The sequence below is a fragment of the Saccoglossus kowalevskii genome, chromosome 2 (genome assembly GCF_978046115.1).
Source record: "Saccoglossus kowalevskii chromosome 2, keSacKowa6.1, whole genome shotgun sequence".
NCBI lineage: Eukaryota > Metazoa > Hemichordata > Enteropneusta > Harrimaniidae > Saccoglossus > Saccoglossus kowalevskii.
In genome coordinates, this window is record NC_140642.1 from 3,237,984 (window position 1) to 3,264,823 (window position 26,840).

A 26,840-nucleotide genomic window follows, 5' to 3' on the forward strand; every position below is an offset into this window, starting at 1 on the left:
ATTTGATTATTAACACATGAAATTGTAATCAGAAAGCACAACAAAATTGCAGTGTTTTTGCATTTTTTTTTTATCAAGAGCACCAAGTGATGGTATGGATGGTACATTTGTATAATTACAATGGAGTGTTGAATATATCCTTGATATTTCTGCCTCTTCATGTATGGTTTTTGAAATGATGATTTGTGTATAGCAAGCTATTGTCTGAAATATTAATTTTGTCCACACTTCCTGAAAATATGTAATTTATATGGCAACAGCAAGCATGGGTATTCATGGCTATATTTCAAACATCTTTTCTTATGCTGTATGTGTAGTATATATCTGCCCATTTGTTTTACATTTTCTATTAAGCTGCTTATTTTCACTGTGGAATGAACTGAAACTGGCTTTAAGCCATAAATTCAAATGTCCTACGACCACAATCCTCTGCCATATCTGATACATGTACTAAATTTTAAATTGGAAATGTACTTCAATATTGCATTATTATACCATTCATACCCTTTATGTGTTGAATCTGTCTAAATTAAACCTTAAAGGAATGATTGCATAATTTACACAAAGGGCTTTACATAAATAGGCAAGTTTGTAGGGAAGGTATTGGGGAAAAAGTGTTTACACAGGTTTTACTTGTAGTATCCAATTTGATTTTGTGGTGCTATTTTAGTTTTTTTTTATTTGGGGGAGGGGTGACATGTCTACAATACTTGCTATAATAAATCTGTTTTGTCTGCTATTATCATCCAGAGATATTTGTGATGGTCTTATCTCATCAGAATGGCAACACATACAAACCCCACACAAATATATTTTGTAGTAAAGCCGTTTAATTTTTTTATAGTAGCGCCGCGGTATAGACAATAGCAATATATTAACCTTGTGTGTTTTGACATGTATGTGTATCAGCATTGTTTGGAAATTAATAATATATTTATGTTGCCAGTGTAATGTGAGTGTTTTGTTCACAAAGGTGCGTAAAGTAATAAAAATGTTATGCCCTACTGGCATTTGCAACTAGACATGACACTTCAGTGTTTTGAATTGTTCTCCGCAAGACTACTTTGTATTTCATGGAGGTATCCATGCAGAACATTTTTACCTAATGCATTGAACAATGACACCAAACTCCAGGTATTACTGCCTCTGATTTTTTTTTCAAATACTTTTATCAATGTTTTAAAAAAAAACCAAGAGTCTATTATTTGCTACAATGAGTGTGAAGAAACATGTTGTAGCTCAACTCGTAAATCTAATCCACATGTTTTTCAGGAAAAGGATTTTGTATTACTGCTACTAGACTTTTATTATAATTATAAATTAATAGTCCTAATAGAAAGTGTTTTCATCAAAATATTGTCAGTAATTGTAATACAAGAGGCCTTTACTGATGGCTATGTCAATTTTATTGAAGCTAAAGTGTGAAGTTTTCAGCCATTGCTGTGTAATGATGAGTGAAATAAATTATATTGACAACAGTGTCAGTAGGTCATTCTTTATGTAATGTTTGTTATACATCTACAGTAGCGTTGAATGACCTTTGTCCATGTATGGATTGCAAGCTATATACATGTATGTAGCAATCATTTACATAACATGTGACCTTACTACCGGATATACATGACCATATTTGGAAAGGCTTGCATGTACTTCACATTAATAGTATTGCAAACACCAATCTTTCAAGATTCTTTAAAATACATTTGGGGGGATGTCCCAAAAACCTGATTTTTAAAAATAAGATTACAGTCCCACTCCTGAAAATAACCAAGGACATAACAGACTGTCACTACAATGCACAATTTGTTATAAAACTGATATATTCAATCGGACACTGACATATATGACCTCTACGTGCTCTTCATACATGCTGTGTATGAAATCTAATAATTGCCAAGAACACTTTATTTATTGTACCATTATTTGTTTGCTAAGGATTCTCATTGATGGCAAAAGTCACAATTAAGGAACTTAGGGTCACCTGTTTGAGATTATCTTTATATTTTAGTAAACATTGTGTTCTCTCTTTGCAGCAACTGACTGCCAGTTTGGTATTCCACAGGCCTGAGGACCCACTGCAATTCCTGCTTGATGAAATCCTCAAAATACAGAAAGAAAAGGAAGCAACCCTAGCAGAATAATCAAAAACAGAAGAAGAAGAGTTTGCATCAACAGAAATGTCCAAATCATGAGGCTGAATAAAATATAAACTATGCATGTTTGTGTGGACATTTACACTGTAGTCTATTCATTTGATTATTAACACATGAAATTGTAATCAGAAAGCACAACAAAATTGCAGTGTTTTTGCATTTTTTTTTTATCAAGAGCACCAAGTGATGGTATGGATGGTACATTTGTATAATTACAATGGAGTGTTGAATATATCCTTGATATTTCTGCCTCTTCATGTATGGTTTTTGAAATGATGATTTGTGTATAGCAAGCTATTGTCTGAAATATTAATTTTGTCCACACTTCCTGAAAATATGTAATTTATATGGCAACAGCAAGCATGGGTATTCATGGCTATATTTCAAACATCTTTTCTTATGCTGTATGTGTAGTATATATCTGCCCATTTGTTTTACATTTTCTATTAAGCTGCTTATTTTCACTGTGGAATGAACTGAAACTGGCTTTAAGCCATAAATTCAAATGTCCTACGACCACAATCCTCTGCCATATCTGATACATGTACTAAATTTTAAATTGGAAATGTACTTCAATATTGCATTATTATACCATTCATACCCTTTATGTGTTGAATCTGTCTAAATTAAACCTTAAAGGAATGATTGCATAATTTACACAAAGGGCTTTACATAAATAGGCAAGTTTGTAGGGAAGGTATTGGGGAAAAAGTGTTTACACAGGTTTTACTTGTAGTATCCAATTTGATTTTGTGGTGCTATTTTAGTTTTTTTTTATTTGGGGGAGGGGTGACATGTCTACAATACTTGCTATAATAAATCTGTTTTGTCTGCTATTATCATCCAGAGATATTTGTGATGGTCTTATCTCATCAGAATGGCAACACATACAAACCCCACACAAATATATTTTGTAGTAAAGCCGTTTAATTTTTTTATAGTAGCGCCGCGGTATAGACAATAGCAATATATTAACCTTGTGTGTTTTGACATGTATGTGTATCAGCATTGTTTGGAAATTAATAATATATTTATGTTGCCAGTGTAATGTGAGTGTTTTGTTCACAAAGGTGCGTAAAGTAATAAAAATGTTATGCCCTACTGGCATTTGCAACTAGACATGACACTTCAGTGTTTTGAATTGTTCTCCGCAAGACTACTTTGTATTTCATGGAGGTATCCATGCAGAACATTTTTACCTAATGCATTGAACAATGACACCAAACTCCAGGTATTACTGCCTCTGATTTTTTTTTCAAATACTTTTATCAATGTTTTAAAAAAAAACCAAGAGTCTATTATTTGCTACAATGAGTGTGAAGAAACATGTTGTAGCTCAACTCGTAAATCTAATCCACATGTTTTTCAGGAAAAGGGTTTTGTATTACTGCTACTAGACTTTTATTATAATTATAAATTAATAGTCCTAATAGAAAGTGTTTTCATCAAAATATTGTCAGTAATTGTAATACAAGAGGCCTTTACTGATGGCTATGTCAATTTTATTGAAGCTAAAGTGTGAAGTTTTCAGCCATTGCTGTGTAATGATGAGTGAAATAAATTATATTGACAACAGTGTCAGTAGGTCATTCTTTATGTAATGTTTGTTATACATCTACAGTAGCGTTGAATGACCTTTGTCCATGTATGGATTGCAAGCTATATACATGTATGTAGCAATCATTTACATAACATGTGACCTTACTACCGGATATACATGACCATATTTGGAAAGGCTTGCATGTACTTCACATTAATAGTATTGCAAACACCAATCTTTCAAGATTCTTTAAAATACATTTGGGGGGATGTCCCAAAAACCTGATTTTTAAAAATAAGATTACAGTCCCACTCCTGAAAATAACCAAGGACATAACAGACTGTCACTACAATGCACAATTTGTTATAAAACTGATATATTCAATCGGACACTGACATATATGACCTCTACGTGCTCTTCATACATGCTGTGTATGAAATCTAATAATTGCCAAGAACACTTTATTTATTGTACCATTATTTGTTTGCTAAGGATTCTCATTGATGGCAAAAGTCACAATTAAGGAACTTAGGGTCACCTGTTTGAGATTATCTTTATATTTTAGTAAATAGTGAATATTTTGTTGGTATCAAAACAATTAGTTCTTATGGTGATGATACCCTATATTCCAAATTTGAGGTAAAATATAGAAATTGTGAATGACCCCATTTGAACTGCTGCACACACAACCAGAAACAAATCATTTATTATTTTGTTAAAATATTGTACTTCTCAAAATACAAGAACACTTAACAGGATGCTGTTTAATGTCACAATTAAATTATGGCTTTATGATATAATGAATCAATAAACATTGTTGCAATATTTGTGACTGTGGCTTCTATAAACATTGTTGCAATATTTGTGACTGTGTGGCTTCTATAAACATTGTTGCAATATTTATGACAGTGTGGCTTCTATAAACATTGTTGCAATATTTGTGACAGTGTGGCTTCTATAAACATTGTTGCAATATTTGTGACTGTGGCTTCTATAAACATTGTTGCAATATTTGTGACTGTGGCTTCTATAAACATTGTTGCAATATTTGTGACTGTGGCTTCTATAAACATTGTTGCAATATTTGTGACAGTGTGGCTTCTATAAACATTGTTGCAATATTTGTGACTGTGGCTTCTATAAACATTGTTGCAATATTTGTGACTGTGGCTTCTATAAACATTGTTGCAATATTTGTGACAGTGTGGCTTTCAATTTGTGTGCATTTCTATAATTCTTTTAAAATCAAAAAGAAGTGGACTTTGGTAATACTGGTCTCAACACGCACCATTCTGTTGTCCAAACAGCAAAATGCAGTTTGTTTTATTCATAGATGTTATGGCTAGCTATAGAACAATGTACTTCAGGTGTATCACAGAGTCAACCATGGACTCTTCCACCCCCCCTATGATTACAAATTGTTAATACCTTAGTACATGTGTTTACTTCAGTCACCTATATTCATTCATATCTTTTAAAACCAAGAAAAATAAAAAACATATCTGATCAATTTATCTTTCCATAGACCTTAAGGTCTTAGGTTTTCCAATATCGATGCCACATAGTGAGTAGGTACAGATACCAATAAAGACATTTGATAGTTTAAATATTTTATTTCCATCTTAATTCTGTTTATACAAAATATAATTACATGAACCTGCAAACAATTGACAGGAAGAAAAATCACTTTTGGGAGAATCATACTTTTTATTTAGTTTAGTTGTCATGTATATCTTTTCAGTATGGTATGTAAAGTATAACCCCTGACCTGACTGCAACAGGCAGAAAGAAAATAACAATTAACTTATTATTGAAATTCTGTTATAAAAGGCCAAAATAGAATTGCAATGTATATCGATAAAAGAACAACATCATTGACTGGACACTATAAAAGTAATTACATTACATTGTGCCAGTGGGCTATCAAGTTTAAGAAATACATTAAGTTTGAACTTGAACAAGTCAGAGTTATGGATTCTAAACTGTATTAAACAAGCAGCCTATCGGCGGAGATAGCTCCGCTGTTAGCAATGCACATTTCAATTAAAGAACTGAAGATATCATTAGAAAATGAACAATATGTATAGTATCAAAGCAATCAGACTTGTTTTCAACAAAAATGTAAAAAATATTCATTAAAATTAGATAATTGTAGATATCCTCACGAAATGAACAAATCTGAGAGAGGTCCATATGTAGTACCTATATATGTAATATTGAAGCAATCAGAATCATGGTTTTCAACAAGAAGTTGAAAATATCACTTTTTACCAAAAATATTCACCAAAATTAGAGAATTAAAGATATCACGAAATGAACAAATCTGAGAGAGGTCTACCTGTAGTACCTATATATATATATAAGCAATCAGACTTGTGGTTTTTAACAAGGCGGCGAAAATATTACTTTTTACCAAAAATGACAAAAATATTCACCAAAATTAGAGAATTAAAGATATCACAAAATGAACAAATCTGAGAAAGATCCACATGTAGTACCTATATATGCAATATCAAAGCAATCGGACGTACGTTTGTTAACAAGAAGTCAAAAAAATCACTTTTTACCAAAAATGACAAAAATATTTGCCAAAATTAAAGAATTGAAGATATCATGAAATGAACAAATCTAAAAGAGGTCTACCCAAGGTACATATACACCAAGTATCAAAGTATTTTCATGAATTTTTAACATTAAAATAGCGGCCATTGAATCATCAAATGAATATATGTGTGACATGAAACTTTTATATAACTTACATGACGATGAATATTTTTATAATCAGGCATTAATAGATTTTTAAAATCATAATTAGACTTATAAATAATTGGCAATGATCAAAATAAATCAGTTTTATTTAAAAAAAAAAATATTCGGACCCATGTATATTCACTATTTTACTTAAACAAATTTGTAGTAGAGAGCAGTTAAATGTAATCCCCCAATTGATTACAACTTGTGATTTATTTAATATATACACCATTTATCCCTCTTTATTGTAAGTAACATTTCGGAAATGTATCAATTAAGAGGAAATTGATCCACAGTGAAATCCAGTACAGGATACTATTACCATAGCAACATGCAATAAATAATGCAGAAATTACCCAGAAACAACTTCAACTATTTTAACTAGTAGAATAATGGTTTAATAATTTATGTTGAAATTACAAGTGATTCATCTATGAATGTTGATTTAACATTTATACTAGCAATTCAATTCTTTTTCACATTGCAGACAAAATGCTAATTCATATAACTGATTGAATTGTCCGAACTGTACTGTGCTGAGAAAAATATAAACCTATGAACGCAACAATTTTTCCCAACACAATTTTGATGCATCATTTAAGCACATTTATTTTTCCAGTATTTCTTTGATAATTTCAGAACAAATGGACATGTTATGTTGCCCACAGGTCTATAAGCCATTAACTACAGGAATTCAATTTTTAATTAAGAGATTTTATTATGAAAATGTTAAATATATTTTGAAACTGTGCATTTTAATTAGTCACAATAGTGCTACTAAAATAGAGATAAAGGCATTTTAGCCATGCAATGGGTGACATCCTAGATGCTAATATTTCAGTTGGATATCCACATGTATAGGAATGAATAGAAAAATTCTTACTTTCATTTAATTAAGCGTAAATATTTTATCAGCTTCTGTGAATTAAAAAAATGAGTATCTGCATCTAGGTATAAAAGGTACTGTTATAACTTAGTGTCTTATTTTGAATCTATATTTACGGTTTTATTGAAGTATCAGTAATTGGATTACTATCAAGGAATTAAATTATCACATTCTACTTTTAATGATTCTATTCAAAATGTTGATTTTCTTTTTTCTTCTAGTGTGTCTTCCATACAAACAAGCTGAAAAAAAAATAATTAAGAATTACAATTTTAAATAACTAAACAAATAAGTAATTTACAAAATCAATTAAAAATTATATTTTGACCAAGCAAAGCATAGAAAACAAATGATCCGAAACTATGCTTGTACTCACCAACAATCATCACCACCAGCACTGACAAGATAACGATCATCATACGTAAATCGGACATTGGTCACATGGGCTGAATGTCCAACATACTTCTTATGTGCCGCCTTAAATACAAAATAAAAATAGAACTGAGTAATAGCATAATGAGAAGAATAAAGTTGAAGGAGAGAAGCTTTATGAGGAAAATAGGGGTGAGCGAGAGGCATTAAGGGGAGAATAGGGGTGAGCGAGAGAGGCATTATGAGGAGAATAGGGGTGAGCGAGAGAGGCATTATGAGGAAAATAGGGGTGAGCGAGAGGCATTAAGGGGAGAATAGGGGTGAGAGAGAGAGACATTTTGGGGTGAATAGGGGTGAGGGAGAGAGGCATTATGGGGAGAATAGATGTGAGGGAGAGAGGCATTAAGGGGAGAATAGGGGTGAGAGAGAGAGACATTTTGGGGTGAATAGGGGTGAGAGAAAGAGACATTTTGGGGTGAAGAGGAGAGAGGCATTATGAGGAAAATAGGGGTGAGTGAGAGGCATGGGGTGAATAGGGTGAGGGAGAGAGGCAATATGGGGAGAATAGGGGTGAGGGAGAGGCATTAAGGAGAGAATAGGGGTGAGGGAGAGAGGCATTATGGGGAGAATAGGGGTGAGAGAGAGAGACATTTTGGGGTGAAGAGGAGAGAGGCATTATGAGGAAAATAGGGGTGAGCGAGAGGCATGGGGTGAATAGGGTGAGGGAGAGAGGCAATATGGGGAGAATAGGAGTGAGGGAGAGGCATTAAGGAGAGAATAGGGGTGAGGGAGAGAGGCATTATGGGGAGAATAGGGGTGAGAGAGAGAGACATTTTGGGGTGAAGAGGAGAGAGGCATTATGAGGAAAATAGGGGTGAGCGAGAGGCATGGGGTGAATAGGGTGAGGGAGAGAGGCAATATGGGGAGAATAGGAATGAGGGAGAGAGACATTATGGGGAGAATAGGGGTGAGGGAGAGAGGCATTATGGGGAGAATAGGGGTGAGGGAGAGAGGCATTAAGGGGAGAATAGGGGTGAGAGAAAGAGACATTATGGGGTGAATAGGGGTGAGGGAGAGAGGCATTATGGGGAGAATAGGGGTGAGGGAGAGAGACATTATGGGGAGAATAGGGGTGAGGAAGAGAGGCATTATGGGGAGAATAGGGGTGAGGAAGAGAGGCATTATGGGGAGAATAGGGGTGAGGGAGAGAGGCATTAAGGGGAGAATAGGGGTGAGAGAAAGAGACATTATGGGGTGAATAGGGGTGAGGGAGAGAGGCATTATGGGGAGAATAGGGGTGAGGGAGAGAGACATTATGGGGAGAATAGGGGTGAGGGAGAGAGGCATTATGGGGAGAATAGGGGTGAGGGAGAGAGGCATTAAGGGGAGAATAGGGGTGAGAGAAAGAGGCATTATGGGGAGAATAGATGTGAGGGAGAGGCATTAAGGGGAGAATAGGGTGAGGGAGAGAGGCATTAAGGAGAGAATAGGGGTGAGAGAAAGAGACATTATGGGGAGAATAGGGGTGAGAGAAAGAGACATTTTGGGGTGAAGAGGAGAGAGGCATTATGAGGAAAATAGGGGTGAGTGAGAGGCATGGGGTGAATAGGGTGAGGGAGAGAGGCAATATGGGGAGAATAGGGGTGAGGGAGAGGCATTAAAGAGAGAATAGGGGTGAGAGAAAGAGACATTATGGGGAGAATAGGGGTGAGAGAAAGAGACATGGGGTGAAGAGGAGAGAGGCATTATGAGGAAAATAGGGGTGAGTGAGAGGCATGGGGTGAATAGGGTGAGGGAGAGAGGCAATATGGGGAGAATAGGGGTGAGGGAGAGGCATTAAGGAGAGAATAGGGGTGAGAGAAAGAGACATTATGGGGAGAATAGGGGTGAGAGAAAGAGACATTATGGGGTGAAGAGGAGAGAGGCATTATGAGGAAAATAGGGGTGAGCGAGAGGCATGGGGTGAATAGGGTGAGGGAGAGAGGCAATATGGGGAGAATAGGAGTGAGGGAGAGGCATTAAGGAGAGAATAGGGGTGAGGGAGAGAGGCATTATGGGGAGAATAGGGGTGAGAGAGAGAGACATTTTGGGGTGAAGAGGAGAGAGGCATTATGAGGAAAATAGGGGTGAGCGAGAGGCATGGGGTGAATAGGGTGAGGGAGAGAGGCAATATGGGGAGAATAGGAGTGAGGGAGAGAGACATTATGGGGAGAATAGGGGTGAGGGAGAGAGGCATTATGGGGAGAATAGGGGTGAGGGAGAGAGGCATTAAGGGGAGAATAGGGGTGAGAGAAAGAGACATTATGGGGTGAATAGGGGTGAGGGAGAGAGGCATTATGGGGAGAATAGGGGTGAGGGAGAGAGACATTATGGGGAGAATAGGGTGAGGAAGAGAGGCATTATGGGGAGAATAGGGGTGAGGGAGAGAGGCATTAAGGGGAGAATAGGGGTGAGAGAAAGAGACATTATGGGGTGAATAGGGGTGAGGGAGAGAGGCATTATGGGGAGAATAGGGTGAGGGAGAGAGACATTATGGGGAAAATAGGGGTGAGGGAGAGAGGCATTATGGGGAGAATAGGGGTGAGGGAGAGAGGCATTAAGGGGAGAATAGGGGTGAGAGAAAGAGACATTATGGGGTGAATAGGGGTGAGGGAGAGAGGCATTATGGGGTGAATAGGGGTGAGGGAGAGAGGCATTATGGGGAGAATAGGGGTGAGGGAGAGAGGCATTATGGGGAGAATAGGGGTGAGGGAGAGAGACATTATGGGGAGAATAGGGGTGAGGGAGAGAGGCATTATGGGGAGAATAGGGGTGAGGGAGAGAGGCATTAAGGGGAGAATAGGGGTGAGGGAGAGAGGCATTATGGGGAGAATAGATGTGGGGGAGAGAGGCATTAAGGAGAGAATAGGGGTGAGAGAAAGACATTATGGGGAGAATAGGGGTGAGGGAGAGAGGCATTATGAGGAGAATAGGGGTGAGGGAGAGAGACATTATGGGGAGAATAGGGTGAGGAAGAGAGGCATTATGGGGAGAATAGATGTGGGGGAAAAAGGCATTATGGGGAGAATAGGGGTGAGGGAGAGAGGCATTATAGAGAGAATAGGGGTGAGGGAGAGAGGCATTATGGGGAGAATAGATGTGGGGGAGAGAGGCATTATCGAGAGAATAGGGGTGAGGGAGAGAGGCATTATGGGGAGAATGGATGTGGGGGAGAGAGGCATTATAGAGAGAATAGGGGTGAGGGAGAGAGGCATTATGGGGAGAATAGGGGTGAGGGAGAGAGGCATTATGGGGAGAATAGATGTGGGGGAGAGAGGCATTATGGAGAGAATAGGGGTGGGGGAGAGAGGCATTATAGAGAGAATAGGGGTGAGGGAGAGAGGCATTATGGGGAGAATAGATGTGAGGGAGAGAGGCATTATAGAGAGAATAGGGGTGAGGGAGAGAGGCATTATGGGAGAATAGATGTGGGGGAGAGAGGCATTATAGAGAGAATAGGGGTGAGGGAGAGAGGCATTATGGGGAGAATAGATGTGGGGGAGAGAGGCATTATAGAGAGAATAGGGGTGAGGGAGAGAGGCATTATGGGTAGAATAGATGTGGGGAGAGAGGCATTATAGAGAGAATAGGGGTGGGGGAGAGAGGCATTATAGAGAGAATAGGGGTGAGGGAGAGAGGCATTATGGGGAGAATAGATGTGGGGGAGAGAGGCATTATAGAGAGAATAGGGGTGGGGAAGAGAGGCATTATAGAGAGAATAGGGGTGAGGGAGAGAGGCATTATGAGAAGAATAGGGGTGAGGGAGAGAGGCATTATGAGAAAAATAGGGGTGAGGGAGAGAGGCATTATGAGAAGAATAGGGGTGAGGGAGAGAGGCATTATGAGAAAAATAGGGGTGAGGGAGAGAGGCATTATGAGAAAAATAGGGGTGAGGGAGAGAGGCATTATGAGAAAAATAGGGGTGAGGGAGAGAGGCATGAAAACACTACCAGGGAAACCAAATAAGACATTGGTATGTTGTGGAAGTCATCAATTTTATTCCATTTTACCCTACTCATCACTTTGGAAACATTTTTTTGTTTTTGTAATACTTTTTATAATAAACATATAATGTTTTATTATAAGAATGACATTTTTTTTAGTACTGGTATACTCACATATTTCTGATCACTGGGAAATTGGAATAGTTTGACAAATCCAAAATCATCGCCAGTTGCCAATGCATTACATGTGTTCGCTAAATGTGCAGTATTCACATCAGCCTTATCTGCACTACGCGGCCATATACCTATCACCTCTTGACCTAAAACACTGCATGAAAAAAAAAGGAAGATATTAAATTATAGTGTGATTGTGCTTAAACTGTACAACCCCTACTTCACAAAGTCATTCACAGAAAAGAGGAAGTAAAGAGTTGTTTTATGTGTATATAAATATATATACATATACTCGACAGATTTATGGTTTCTAGTGCTTGTGGTACGTATCATTTGAATGACATCAATTTTTACCACTAAAACTCTTGTACATTTTTATTTGTTGTTATTGTTAATTTGCTGGTGACTCAATTTATTGGTATTTACACTGTTTTTAATTCTTCAATCAATAAACTGTGTTTTAAAATGTAGACCTTGAAGTGTTTGTTGTGATGTGTTCAAACTCAGAGTGAGTGAGCAGTTCACAAATCACACCGTACGTTGAAGTATGCTGCAACACTGTATCACAGCTAGACCTGTCCATAAAACCAATGCAACAACTCTGCTTTTTACACTAATATCCAGTTCCTACCTACCCGGTACTTGAAAATACATTAAATTGTTCAAAATGTGAACATTCTGGTAGGAATAATTATGAGTTTCAAAGGGTGAAGACAAATGGTATCCCATAGTAACTGGTTCTACAAAACAAACTCTGTCATACACAGTGACTGTCAGTTACCATGGATTCTCATCATTTTGGACTGAATAGTGTAATGGTCTATTGTAATTTCGAAATGCTAAACTTAACAATATCATAACCAAATGTGAATGAAAGACACATCAGATTACATAATAAAGATAATATTACTTATAATATTCTATATAATTCACTCATTCTTTCACACATAAGCTATTGTATTGAAATATGGGGCAACACTTTCAGTACCGTTATAGATCCAATTTTAAAATTGCAGAAAAAATTTATTCGCTTAGCCACTTTTTCAAATCCCTGTGCAAGTAGCTCACCGATCTTTAAAAGACTGGGCATGCTTGATGTGCATAAATTATGCAAGTTCCAAACTTGCATGTTTATTTATGACCTGAAGAGTGATCGTTATGATCGTTCTCTGGGTCATTATGCCCCTTCAATTTCTCACTCTTATTTGACACGCGAGTTATTTCTGGCAAACTTGAAATTTCAAAAGTAAAACTAAGCTCAACTAAAAACAGTTTAACATATTCATTAGTAAAACACTGGAATGATTAACTTCAAGAAATTGCTTCAAGCCTACCCTAAAAATTTTTTTTAAAATAATTGAACATCAATTTTATTGTTATTTCTTTATTACTCAATTTACAGTATTGTTATTTCACTATTACCAGCATATTTCATAACATTTTTCTCATTATGTACTTTTAAACAATATATTAATATGATTTATGAATTCACTGTCTTTATCTTTATCAGCAAGGGCTAGAGACTAGATTAGTTCTACTAGAACTACCTCTCTTGTCCTCGCCAGATAGTTATGTATATCTCTATTTTCGTTTTTGTACTTGTGTTATGTATTTTATCTGGTGAAATAAAATTGTATTGTATTGTATAATATCATGTCATGTTCCTAAAAATAGAACATATATACTACCATGGTCTATGATGATCATAGGGCAGATGTTGCATAGCTGACAGCAGAGGGCGCTCTAACAAATTTCTGCTTTATACAGTGTTCTCCCCAGACTCTAAGCCAAGCATCGCGGCTAATTTACATAATAATACATCTTATTTGCATAATTTTGTTTGCATAATAATTAGTTTCCCCAACAAACATTATAACTGAAATAAAGAAGAGATACATATCTCATATATTTTTTATCATTTACATTCATTGTGTTTTATGTGTGCATCAAGTCAAATACAGTTTGAAAGGAAACAGGAAAGAAATGGAAATACTTATAGCCAGTCAGTAAATATATTGTTTATCCGTGGAGGTAACTGGTTCATCATTATTTTGTGTACAAGTACAGTCAGTGCCAATGTTACTGTCAGTTCATACGACAAGGGGGGGGGGATTTGTTTGTTAAATTTGTAAAATCTGTATGAAGAAATTAATAAATCAATAATGACATTTTTTTTCTATAACGGCATTTCAAAACTAAAGTCAGCGATTTTTCATTGATCTATCTATTATTTGTGTAACGCTACGATCACCGTAACATTGTCAGCTGACGGCATTGCATTGAACGGGTATTCACCGCTGCTGTTGCGATCATCGGTCCCTGACTTTTTTGTTTAAAAATACACAAACTTAGAATGTTTGCTTAATTAAAATGATTCATTGATGATTAACTTATAAATTACGTCAAAATCGCCAACGAAATGTTGTTTTTAAACATCGCGGAAAAACATGCACTCTGCGCCGCCATCTTTGCTACCTCAATCAAAATCTCCGTTGTAACCCAGCATGCATCGGTTGTGATGTCACTACATGCGTTACGTCGCCTTAGGGTGGCGTTCCTCGGTAATGACGCACTATGAATGAGGTATTTCTAGAGGTAAGGGTTCGTTTTTTCCTGGTCCGTCTCGTCTGCAGTTGAATAATTTTTACTTCGATTTATTTACAGTTTTTTTTCCCGATGTGACTTAATTTCACTTGTTTTTTTAATTCTTGGTAATTAGTGTCACTGGCGATGAAGTAGTAAAAACGCAATTAATCGCAGTGCAGCAACTCGGGATAAACCATCCCGACGCAATGGGCAAATTATTACTACCCTAGTATTTTGGGTTTGCCAGCTCCGCACCCTTGATAGACTTGGTAACTTCTTGTAGACTTCCGTTTTTATCACTGTTTTTGTAAGGCTAACTATGTACAAAGGCGGGATTACCTTTCGATCAATACATGTTATTGTTTTAAAGATGTGCTAGACGAGGCTGACACTTGTAAACAATACAACGTGAATAAGCATCGCGGGCAGGATTTCAAGGATCGCGGGCGAAACAAAAGCGACGCGGCTGTTTGTCTAAGCGACGCGGGCCCGCAGTGCTTGAAAGGCCTGGGGAGAACACTGTTTATAGATGCCAATAACAATGCCTACCTTGTCCATGATGCCCAGGTAATCTTACTGATGATATTTTTATCGGTAACAGCATTTCCACTTGGTACTTTATAGACAAGCCTTTCATATGCACCAGTGCCCACCTACAATGAATTTCAATTACTATGGTTAATGCTCTGGTCACCCAGGATATAATGCCCTAGGTCCCCCAGGATATAATGCCCTTGGTCACCCAAGATATAATGCCCTTGGTCACCCAAAATATATTGCCCTTGGTCACCCAGGATATAATGCCCTTGGTCACCCAGGATATAATGCCCTTGGTCACCCAGGATATATTACCATTAGTCACCCAGGATATATTACCATTAGTCACCCAGGATATAATGCCCTTTGTCACCCATGATATATTGGCCATGGTCACCCAGGATATATTGACCTTGGTCACTCAGGATATATTGACCTTGGTCACCCAGGATATATTGCCCATGGTCACCCAGGATATATTGGCCATGGTCACCCAGGATATATTGGCCATGGTCACCCAGGATATATTGCCCTTGGTCACCCAGGATATATTGACCTTGGTCACCCAGGATATATTGCCCTTGGTCTCCCAGGATATAATGCCTTTGGTCCCTCAGGATATCATGTCCTTGGCCACTCAGGACAGAACACATATTTTATACACATTTTTTATTGTTTGTGATCTATCTTGTATTGGTTTGACTGATTTGACACTCAATAGTGCATGGGTGTCACAGATGTAAATATCTTGAAAAAACAAGACAAATGCACAGTCTATGATCGCTGTATGCATCATATTATTGTAAGGCTTAGAACACAAACTAGTAGGAGCTAATTGGACACATTTATACACAGGATTGTTAACACGAGAAAGGTAATATGATTGGATAATTTTGTACACAACATTCTTCACATGAGAAAGCTAACCTGATTGGACAAGATTGTACACAGCATTTGCTCACATAAGAAAGCTAACCTGATTGGACAAGATTGTACACAGGATTTGCTCACATGAGAAAGCTATTCTGATTGGACAAGATTGTACACAAGATTGCTCACTTGAGAAATATAATCTGATTTGACAAGTTTGTAACACAGACAGGATTGCTCACGTGAAAAAGCTAACCTGATTGGTGAAGATTGTGCACATGATTTACCCACCTCTATGTATTTGCTGTCAGCTGAGAAATCCAACTGAAATACAAAACTTGGGATTCCTTTACAGTAGCCAGCTCTCTGTAATGACTGTCCTTGTGTAAGGTCATAAAAATCAACTGTACCTTCCTCAGATCCAACTGCCAAAGTTTTGCTGTCAGGACTGAACCTAAAATTACAAAATAAATGCTGTTGTTACATACGGCAACAAAAACAATGTTAGTTTGCCATCCATACAAATTTTTACAAAAGTTTTTTAAAATTTATGCAAGAACATTCATGAGCGGAAGGTTCAATGTCATGCCTTGTTTTCGCAAGCAATTGAAAAACCATTCTTTTACTCCAAAAGAATATAAATTGCTGTAAAATAGGACAACAAAATGTAAATAAAATAAAATTCTAAAAACTCGTACTTTGCCATCCCTATTAAATCTAAGTCAGAAGTTTAAACTGTGTGTATATAGAACACACTGGCATTCATTAAAACAAATGAGAAATTTCTGACAGTAGAAGAAATTGGTTCAAAATTCAGGGAGCCGCCCTGAACTTTGAACCAATTTCTTCTATTGTATTTTTTTCTGGTCTATAAATTGACTAGTTGAACCTATTCGTATTCTAACAGAACAAATTACATTTTCTGGGTGACCTAATTAAAACCTAATTAGTGAAAGTAGAAGCTCCGCGGGCGGGAGACATGGTAGCTCCTCAGAGCTCTGGTCCGGAAACTGCTCTCTTACAGGAGTTAGTGATGAGAAGCTTTCTGCAGATCATACAAAGAAGGAATACAACTTTAATCTAATGGCACACTGTTAGTGACAATCCATATACCTGAGATCACTTATAGATTTATTTCTGTCACGTTTCTTTCCCCATACTTTCATTGTAGCAGACACTAAGACCATAAATTCTCCATTTTTCAAACCCACTGCCAGTGTATCACCATCTTGACTATACGCAATAGAGCGTGCAGGGCTGCCAACTGACGCTCTTTGTATCATGCTCTGTGAAAGTAAGCATTCAAGTAAGCATTCAAGTAAGCATTCAAGTAAGCATTCACAAGTTATTATGAAATTCTACAATAATACTTTTAAAGGAAACAAGCCATAGAAATTGACACAGTCCCCATTGGTACTTTTTAAAGTGATATCTTATGAGCTAAACACAAGACATCCCAAAGAAAGGGTGGATTATGTGTGAAAGCAATCAATTTCATGCTATGTATGTATGAAATGATGTGTGTGTCAAGCTTGAAAGTAATCAGCCAAGGGGTGTCTGACATATAGGTGTTGAAACCCATAAAGTAAAACTAAAAGTTCCCATTTCCGGAAAGAGACTAATAAGCATGCTTGATATGCACAATTGAGCCATAAGAATTGTAGCTTATCAACGGCAATGAAGATTTACTTTGTTCGTAGTATTCCTTACCTTGGTCATAACATCCCATACCCTCACATTCCCATCATCCCTTGCAGAAGCAAACATGTGTTTTGTTGGTCTACCCTGTTTGTGATATCCCATAATTACTTACCTTGTTTGTGGCATCCCATACCCTCACATTCCCATCATCCCTTGCAGATGCAAACATGTGTTTTGTTGGTCTACCCTGTTTGTGATATCCCATAATTACTTACCTTGTTCGTGGCATCCCATACCCTCACATTCCCATCATCCCTTGCAGATGCAAACATGTGTTTTGTTGGTCTACCCTGTTTGTGATATCCCATAATTACTTACCTTGTTCATGGCATCCCATACCCTCACATTCCCATCATCCCTTGCAGAAGCAAACATGTGTTTTGCTGGTCTACCCTGTTTGTGATATCCCATAATTACTTACCTTGTTCATGGCATCCCATACCCTCACATTCCCATCATCCCTTGCAGAAGCAAACATGTGTTTTGCTGGTCTACCCTGTTTGTGATATCCCATAATTACTTACCTTGTTCATGGCATGCCATACCCTCACATTCCCATCATCCCTTGCAGAAGCAAACATGTGTTTTGTTGGTCTACCCTATTTGTGATATCCCATAATTACTTACCTTGTTCATGGCATCCCATACCCTCACATTCCCATCATCCCTTGCAGAAGCAAACATGTGTTTTGTTGGTCTACCCTATTTGTGATATCCCATAATTACTTACCTTGTTCATGGCATCCCATACCCTCACAGTCCCATCATCCCTTGCAGAAGCAAACATGTGTTTTGTTGGTCTACCCTATTTGTGATATCCCATAATTACTTACCTTGTTCATGGCATCCCATACCCTCACATTCCCATCATCCCTTGCAGATGCAAACATGTGTTTTGTTGGTCTACCCTGTTTGTGATATCCCATAATTACTTACCTTGTTCATGGCATCCCATACCCTCACATTCCCATCATCCCTTGCAGAGGCAAACATGTGTTTTGCTGGTCTACCCTGTTTGTGATATCCCATAATTACTTACCTTGTTCATGGCATCCCATACCCTCACACTCCCATCATCCCTTGCAGAAGCAAACATGTGTTTTGTTGGTCTACCCTATTTGTGATATCCCATAATTACTTACCTTGTTCATGGCATCCCATACCCTCACAGTCCCATCATCCCTTGCAGAAGCAAACATGTGTTTTGTTGGTCTACCCTATTTGTGATATCCCATAATTACTTACCTTGTTCATGGCATCCCATACCCTCACATTCCCATCATCCCTTGCAGAAGCAAACATGTGTTTTGTTGGTCTACCCTATTTGTGATATCCCATAATTACTTACCTTGTTCATGGCATCCCATACCCTCACATTCCCATCATCCCTTGCAGAAGCAAACATGTGTTTTGTTGGTCTACCCTATTTGTGATATCCCATAATTACTTACCTTGTTCATGGCATCCCATACCCTCACATTCCCATCATCCCTTGCAGAAGCAAACATGTGTTTTGTTGGTCTACCCTATTTGTGATATCCCATAATTACTTACCTTGTTCATGGCATCCCATACCCTCACAGTCCCATCATCCCTTGCAGAAGCAAACGTGTTTTGTTGGTCTACCCTATTTGTGATATCCCATAATTACTTACCTTGTTCATGGCATCCCATAACCTCACATTCCCATCATCCCTTGCAGATGCAAACATGTGTTTTGTTGGTCTACCCTGTTTGTGATATCCCATAATTACTTACCTTGTTCATGGCATCCCATACCCTCACATTCCCATCATCCCTTGCAGAAGCAAACATGTGTTTTGTTGGTCTACCCTATTTGTGATATCCCATAATTACTTACCTTGTTCATTGCATCCCATACCCTCACAGTCCCATCATCCCTTGCAGAAGCAAACATGTGTTTTGTTGGTCTACCCTATTTGTGATATCCCATAATTACTTACCTTGTTCATGGCATCCCATACCCTCACATTCCCATCATCCCTTGCAGAGGCAAACATGTGTTTTGCTGGTCTACCCTGTTTGTGATATCCCATAATTACTTACCTTGGTCATAACATCCCATACCCTCACATTCCCATCATCCCTTGCAGAAGCAAACATGTGTTTTGTTGGTCTACCCTGTTTGTGATATCCCATAATTACTTACCTTGTTTGTGGCATCCCATACCCTCACATTCCCATCATCCCTTGCAGATGCAAACATGTGTTTTGTTGGTCTACCCTGTTTGTGATATCCCATAATTACTTACCTTGTTCGTGGCATCCCATACCCTCACATTCCCATCATCCCTTGCAGATGCAAACATGTGTTTTGTTGGTCTACCCTGTTTGTGATATCCCATAATTACTTACCTTGTTCATGGCATCCCATACCCTCACATTCCCATCATCCCTTGCAGAAGCAAACATGTGTTTTGCTGGTCTACCCTGTTTGTGATATCCCATAATTACTTACCTTGTTCATGGCATCCCATACCCTCACATTCCCATCATCCCTTGCAGAAGCAAACATGTGTTTTGCTGGTCTACCCTGTTTGTGATATCCCATAATTACTTACCTTGTTCATGGCATGCCATACCCTCACATTCCCATCATCCCTTGCAGAAGCAAACATGTGTTTTGTTGGTCTACCCTATTTGTGATATCCCATAATTACTTACCTTGTTCATGGCATCCCATACCCTCACATTCCCATCATCCCTTGCAGAAGCAAACATGTGTTTTGTTGGTCTACCCTATTTGTGATATCCCATAATTACTTACCTTGTTCATGGCATCCCATACCCTCACATTCCCATCATCCCTTGCAGAAGCAAACATGTGTTTTGTTGGTCTACCCTATTTGTGATATCCCATAATTACTTACCTTGTTCATGGCATCCCATACCCTCACAGTCCCATCATCCCTTGCAGAAGCAAACATGTGTTTTGTTGGTCTACCCTATTTGTGATATCCCATAATTACTTACCTTGTTCATGGCATCCCATACCCTCACATTCCCATCATCCCTTGCAGATGCAAACATGTGTTTTGTTGGTCTACCCTGTTTGTGATATCCCATAATTACTTACCTTGTTCATGGCATCCCATACCCTCACATTCCCATCATCCCTTGCAGAGGCAAACATGTGTTTTGCTGGTCTACCCTGTTTGTGATATCCCATAATTACTTACCTTGTTCATGGCATCCCATACCCTCACACTCCCATCATCCCTTGCAGAAGCAAACATGTGTTTTGTTGGTCTACCCTATTTGTGATATCCCATAATTACTTACCTTGTTCATGGCATCCCATACCCTCACAGTCCCATCATCCCTTGCAGAAGCAAACATGTGTTTTGTTGGTCTACCCTATTTGTGATATCCCATAATTACTTACCTTGTTCATGGCATCCCATACCCTCACATTCCCATCATCCCTTGCAGAAGCAAACATGTGTTTTGTTGGTCTACCCTATTTGTGATATCCCATAATTACTTACCTTGTTCATGGCATCCCATACCCTCACATTCCCATCATCCCTTGCAGAAGCAAACATGTGTTTTGTTGGTCTACCCTATTTGTGATATCCCATAATTACTTACCTTGTTCATGGCATCCCATACCCTCACATTCCCATCATCCCTTGCAGAAGCAAACATGTGTTTTGTTGGTCTACCCTATTTGTGATATCCCATAATTACTTACCTTGTTCATGGCATCCCATACCCTCACAGTCCCATCATCCCTTGCAGAAGCAAACGTGTTTTGTTGGTCTACCCTATTTGTGATATCCCATAATTACTTACCTTGTTCATGGCATCCCATAACCTCACATTCCCATCATCCCTTGCAGATGCAAACATGTGTTTTGTTGGTCTACCCTGTTTGTGATATCCCATAATTACTTACCTTGTTCATGGCATCCCATACCCTCACATTCCCATCATCCCTTGCAGAAGCAAACATGTGTTTTGTTGGTCTACCCTATTTGTGATATCCCATAATTACTTACCTTGTTCATTGCATCCCATACCCTCACAGTCCCATCATCCCTTGCAGAAGCAAACATGTGTTTTGTTGGTCTACCCTATTTGTGATATCCCATAATTACTTACCTTGTTCATGGCATCCCATACCCTCACATTCCCATCATCCCTTGCAGAGGCAAACATGTGTTTTGCTGGTCTACCCTGTTTGTGATATCCCATAATTACTTACCTTGTTCATGGCATCCCATACCCTCACACTCCCATCATCCCTTGCAGAAGCAAACATGTGTTTTGTTGGTCTACCCTATTTGTGATATCCCATAATTACTTACCTTGTTCATGGCATCCCATACCCTCACAGTCCCATCATCCCTTGCAGAAGCAAACATGTGTTTTGTTGGTCTACCCTATTTGTGATATCCCATAATTACTTACCTTGTTCATGGCATCCCATACCCTCACATTCCCATCATCCCTTGCAGAAGCAAACATGTGTTTTGTTGGTCTACCCTATTTGTGATATCCCATAATTACTTACCTTGTTCATGGCATCCCATACCCTCACATTCCCATCATCCCTTGCAGAAGCAAACATGTGTTTTGTTGGTCTACCCTATTTGTGATATCCCATAATTACTTACCTTGTTCATGGCATCCCATACCCTCACATTCCCATCATCCCTTGCAGAAGCAAACATGTGTTTTGTTGGTCTACCCTATTTGTGATATCCCATAATTACTTACCTTGTTCATGGCATCCCATACCCTCACAGTCCCATCATCCCTTGCAGAAGCAAACGTGTTTTGTTGGTCTACCCTATTTGTGATATCCCATAATTACTTACCTTGTTCATGGCATCCCATAACCTCACATTCCCATCATCCCTTGCAGATGCAAACATGTGTTTTGTTGGTCTACCCTGTTTGTGATATCCCATAATTACTTACCTTGTTCATGGCATCCCATACCCTCACATTCCCATCATCCCTTGCAGAAGCAAACATGTGTTTTGTTGGTCTACCCTATTTGTGATATCCCATAATTACTTACCTTGTTCATTGCATCCCATACCCTCACAGTCCCATCATCCCTTGCAGAAGCAAACATGTGTTTTGTTGGTCTACCCTATTTGTGATATCCCATAATTACTTACCTTGTTCATGGCATCCCATACCCTCACATTCCCATCATCCCTTGCAGAAGCAAACATGTGTTTTGTTGGTCTACCCTATTTGTGATATCCCATAATTACTTACCTTGTTCATGGCATCCCATACCCTCACAGTCCCATCATCACTTGCAGAAGCAAACAAGGGTTTTGTTGGATGAGGTGCAAGTCCCCACATTTCACCTTCAGAGTGTCCATTCATCAGATTCTTTGTTGATCCATTCTTCTCTCCAACCTCAATTATTTCACTCTCTTTTGTGCCAACAAGTATTTTACCCTGTAGGAAGAAATATTCTTCATTTAGAACGAATGAATGTATGACTCCCTTTCGTATGATCTGCAGAAAATGCCTTGTAAGCATCATAAGGGTTTTGGATTTTGAATGGTTAATGAGAAATCTTATTTAACAGAATTCTGAATCGAAGCACCTCTATAATACATGCAAAATCATGAAAATTGTGCAACGGTTCAACTCTTGAATGATCAGTCAAGTAGAGTTTCTGAGATTTTCTTTCAGAGTTGACAGTTTCATTACTTTGTTAAAACTGTGAAAAACTGGGTGAAAAATGCAGCACTGGTGTTTTGGGTTCGGCAAACAACCTAAACATACTCTACACACACGGTTACTAGAAGAATTTTGAAGTAACCGTGCTACACATCAAAATGTTTTCCACACAAAAGTGTCAACACAATATTTTTGTTAGTAATTTATTTTCACAGAATTTAATCCTGATCTTCTAGCAAGCCTAATTTTTATCAGAAATTTACAGAAATCATTGCAGCTGTTGTGGATACCAATACCTCCAGAAAGTACCAGGATGTGTGACCTTTAGAGGTCGTATGTGAGATTTATTTTTCACACATGTTTGAAATTACTTCTATTGACAGCTTTTGTTAAATTCAGCAAACAAAATAATTGTTTACGGTACAATCAATGGTCACAGTACAGCTTTTATCCCCTCCTTGAAATAATAACAACTGCCTTCAAATATGTTATTAGTCATTGACTTTTACAAACCACTGTCAATCCAACGGTTTTCAAGAATCAAGGCATGTACAGTAACAAAATTAACACAAACATTATACAAAGAAAATATAAACATTTCTCTGAAGATTCTTCTACCTTGGCTCTACAGACGGATCGAACCACATCAATTTTGTGACCAGTCTCAAGTTGAAAGGCACGACATCGTTTCATTTCTTGATCCCATAGTTTGACTGCTCCGCTGTCTTTGCTCCTACAGGGAACAAAACATACCAAGGGTGAGGAATATGTGTTGATTTCAATTCTGAATTAATTTAATTTTCATGGCAAGTCATGAGTAGAAAATCAAGAAAGATTCTCCTAACCAATTAGTTCATCCATACGCCGTCAATGGTTAATTAAAGGTCACAACCTTTAACCTTTGACCACATCCCAAGCTTTTACTGTTCAACTATCCCACATCAAACACCATGGCAATGGCGTATCTACCCGTGGATACTGACTATTAGGTAGGTGGGGAGCAGTACCATGTATGAAAACAGTTTAGTCAATCAATGCACCTGGATGTTAATATAAAAACATCTGACAATTCCTTTTCCCATGGAGGTGAAGACATGATATGCACTTACGGCTTTTCTTTGCCACCAGTGACTATAAGACCATCTCTTAATGTAGTGTACATAGCAAATACAGGTCCATTATGCGCCTTTGGTACGAGTCGATTCAGAATGTTTTCTTTCCATACATACACATCACCACTCATAGCACCAGTGTATGTAACATTGTCCTGGCAACAGAATAAGGAGTACCATAAAAATAAAGTAATCAACAGAGGGCGCTATACAAGAAATAACTATGTGTCAGCAAGGGATGTGTTAATATAACAGCGACAATTGTCTTATTGATCAGTTAAATATTTGAAAAACAAAAATGAGAAGATTGATTGATTGTAACAAACTCCAATAATCCTTTGACAGTTCAAGGGAATTCCACATATATATTTATTTTCTGATGAAACATGCATTTAATCCATCACTATTAGCCTTGATAAAATTCTGTGTATAGAGAAATTAAAATACAGATCTATTATTATGAACACTCACAGCACCAAAGGCTATAGACAGCATGGTTTGCATCTTGACATCATCTGTACCTTGACCAGCATTTGTCATCACACCTTTTTTACCCACAAGTTCACTGCCAGCTAAGTTCCAAAACTTCACATGTTTGGCACCGACAGTGACAAACTGGCTATCAGAATCTGGTCGGAATTCCCCAACAAGAATTCTATCTGTATGTCCAGAGGCACTGGCAAGTTTGCTTCCTAAAAACAAATGATATATCAACTTGAAAGAAAAGAGATTTAAATGTTCTATTTTTGATTCAATCACACATTAGACAGGGATGATATAAATAAATAGACACTAACTTACCATCTTGCCACCTCCATACAGCTATACTGTGATTATCGTCAATACCTACAGTCAGTAACAGTTTACCAGTAGCACTGAAATTCACTGCACATACACCCTTTGTATGAAGACCCTTGATAATTGATAGTGTCTGTTTTGTTGACGCATCCCATACATTGACAGCAGGGGTAGCACCAATCTGACCTGTTGCTACGATATTCTTGAATTTAGGATGTTGATTGACTGTCAGACATATGATGTCATCTGTATGCTCCAAGTAAAAACTCTGGTTCCCTGAGATTGTAAAAAAAATAAGTAATTTTTTGTAGTTGAAACTTCAATTACTTGATGACACAACATTGCCATCAGCTGGATACAATGAGGTGTAGGTAAGCTGACCGCCAGTGTAGAATGGCGTCTACCTAAGAATTTTCATCAGATTGAACCCACAATGCATTACAATTGGTGAATGTTCCACAAGATAAGAGTTGAATAATTTTGACTTACCATTTGCGAGATGTTCTACAATGCCAGCGCCTGCAGCATGGAATACGATATCCGCTCCATCATTGAGGTAGTGAAGGTTGCTACGACAATCAAATCCACGGTAACCAAAGATGTAGTCTAGTGTCATATCCTGAATAGCAAATGAAAACAAAACCAATTATTAAAGGTCACCTAGCTTACTCTAGAATATCATGTGCTAGATGTGGTCATCCAGGTTACTCTAGAATATCATGTGCTAGATGTGTCAATCTAGCTTACTCTAGAATATCATGTGCTAGATGTGTCAATCTAGCTTACTCTAGAATATCATGTGCTAGATGTGTCCATCTAGCTTACTCTAGAATATAATGTGCTAGATGTGTCCATCTAGCTTACTCTAAAATATCATGTGCTAGATGTGTCCATCTAGCTTACTCTAGAATATCATGTGCTAGATGTGTCCATCTAGCTTACTCTAGAATATTATGTGCTAGATGTGGTCATCCAGGTTACTCTAGAATATCATGTGCTAGATGTGTCCATCTAGCTTTCTCTAGAATATCATGTGCTAGATGTGTCCATTTAGGTTACTCTAGAATATAATGTGCTAGATGTGTCAATCTAGCTTACTCTAGAATATCATGTGCTAGATGTGTCAATCTAGCTTACTCTAGAATATCATGTGCTAGATGTGTCCATTTAGCTTACTCTAGAATATCATGTGCTAGATGTGTCAATCTAGCTTACTCTAGAATATCATGTGCTAGATGTGTCCATCTAGCTTACTCTAGAATATCATGTGCTAGATGTGTCCATCTAGCTTACTCTAGAATATCATGTGCTAGATGTGTCCATTTAGCTTACTCTTAGAATATCATGTGCTAGATGTGTCAATCTAGCTTACTCTAGAATATCATGTGCTAGATGTGCCCATTTAGGTTACTCTAGAATATAATGTGCTAGATGTGTCCATCTAGCTTACTCTAGAATATCATGTGCTAGATGTGTCCATCTAGCTTACTCTAGAATATCATGTGCTAGATGTGTCAATCTAGCTTACTCTAGAATATCATGTGCTAGATGTGTCAATCTAGCTTACTCTAGAATATCATGTGCTAGATGTGTCCATTTAGCTTACTCTAGAATATCATGTGCTAGATGTGTCAATCTAGCTTACTCTAGAATATCATGTGCTAGATGTGTCCATTTAGCTTACTCTAGAATATCATGTGCTAG

The 26,840-nt window shown here is 38.0% G+C and overlaps 1 protein-coding gene across 1 annotated transcript in view; it reads right to left on the reverse strand.

Moving 5' to 3' along the window:
* Positions 1-5,286: 5,286 nt before the first annotated feature.
* Positions 5,287-26,840, reverse strand: part of LOC100370650 (echinoderm microtubule-associated protein-like 6) — a 54,527-nt gene continuing 32,973 nt past the window's right edge. The window contains exons 24-35 of the mRNA XM_085507836.1: positions 25,626-25,755; positions 25,140-25,412; positions 24,810-25,030; positions 24,336-24,493; positions 23,845-23,959; positions 22,810-22,998; positions 16,966-17,138; positions 16,144-16,306; positions 14,995-15,098; positions 11,860-12,013; positions 7,707-7,807; positions 5,287-7,572 (exon numbers count right to left, since the gene is read on the reverse strand). Of these exons, the coding sequence (XP_085363962.1) occupies positions 7,548-7,572; positions 7,707-7,807; positions 11,860-12,013; positions 14,995-15,098; positions 16,144-16,306; positions 16,966-17,138; positions 22,810-22,998; positions 23,845-23,959; positions 24,336-24,493; positions 24,810-25,030; positions 25,140-25,412; positions 25,626-25,755 (1,806 nt within the window). The 3' untranslated portion in view covers positions 5,287-7,547. The remainder of the gene's footprint in view (positions 7,573-7,706; positions 7,808-11,859; positions 12,014-14,994; positions 15,099-16,143; positions 16,307-16,965; positions 17,139-22,809; positions 22,999-23,844; positions 23,960-24,335; positions 24,494-24,809; positions 25,031-25,139; positions 25,413-25,625; positions 25,756-26,840) is intronic.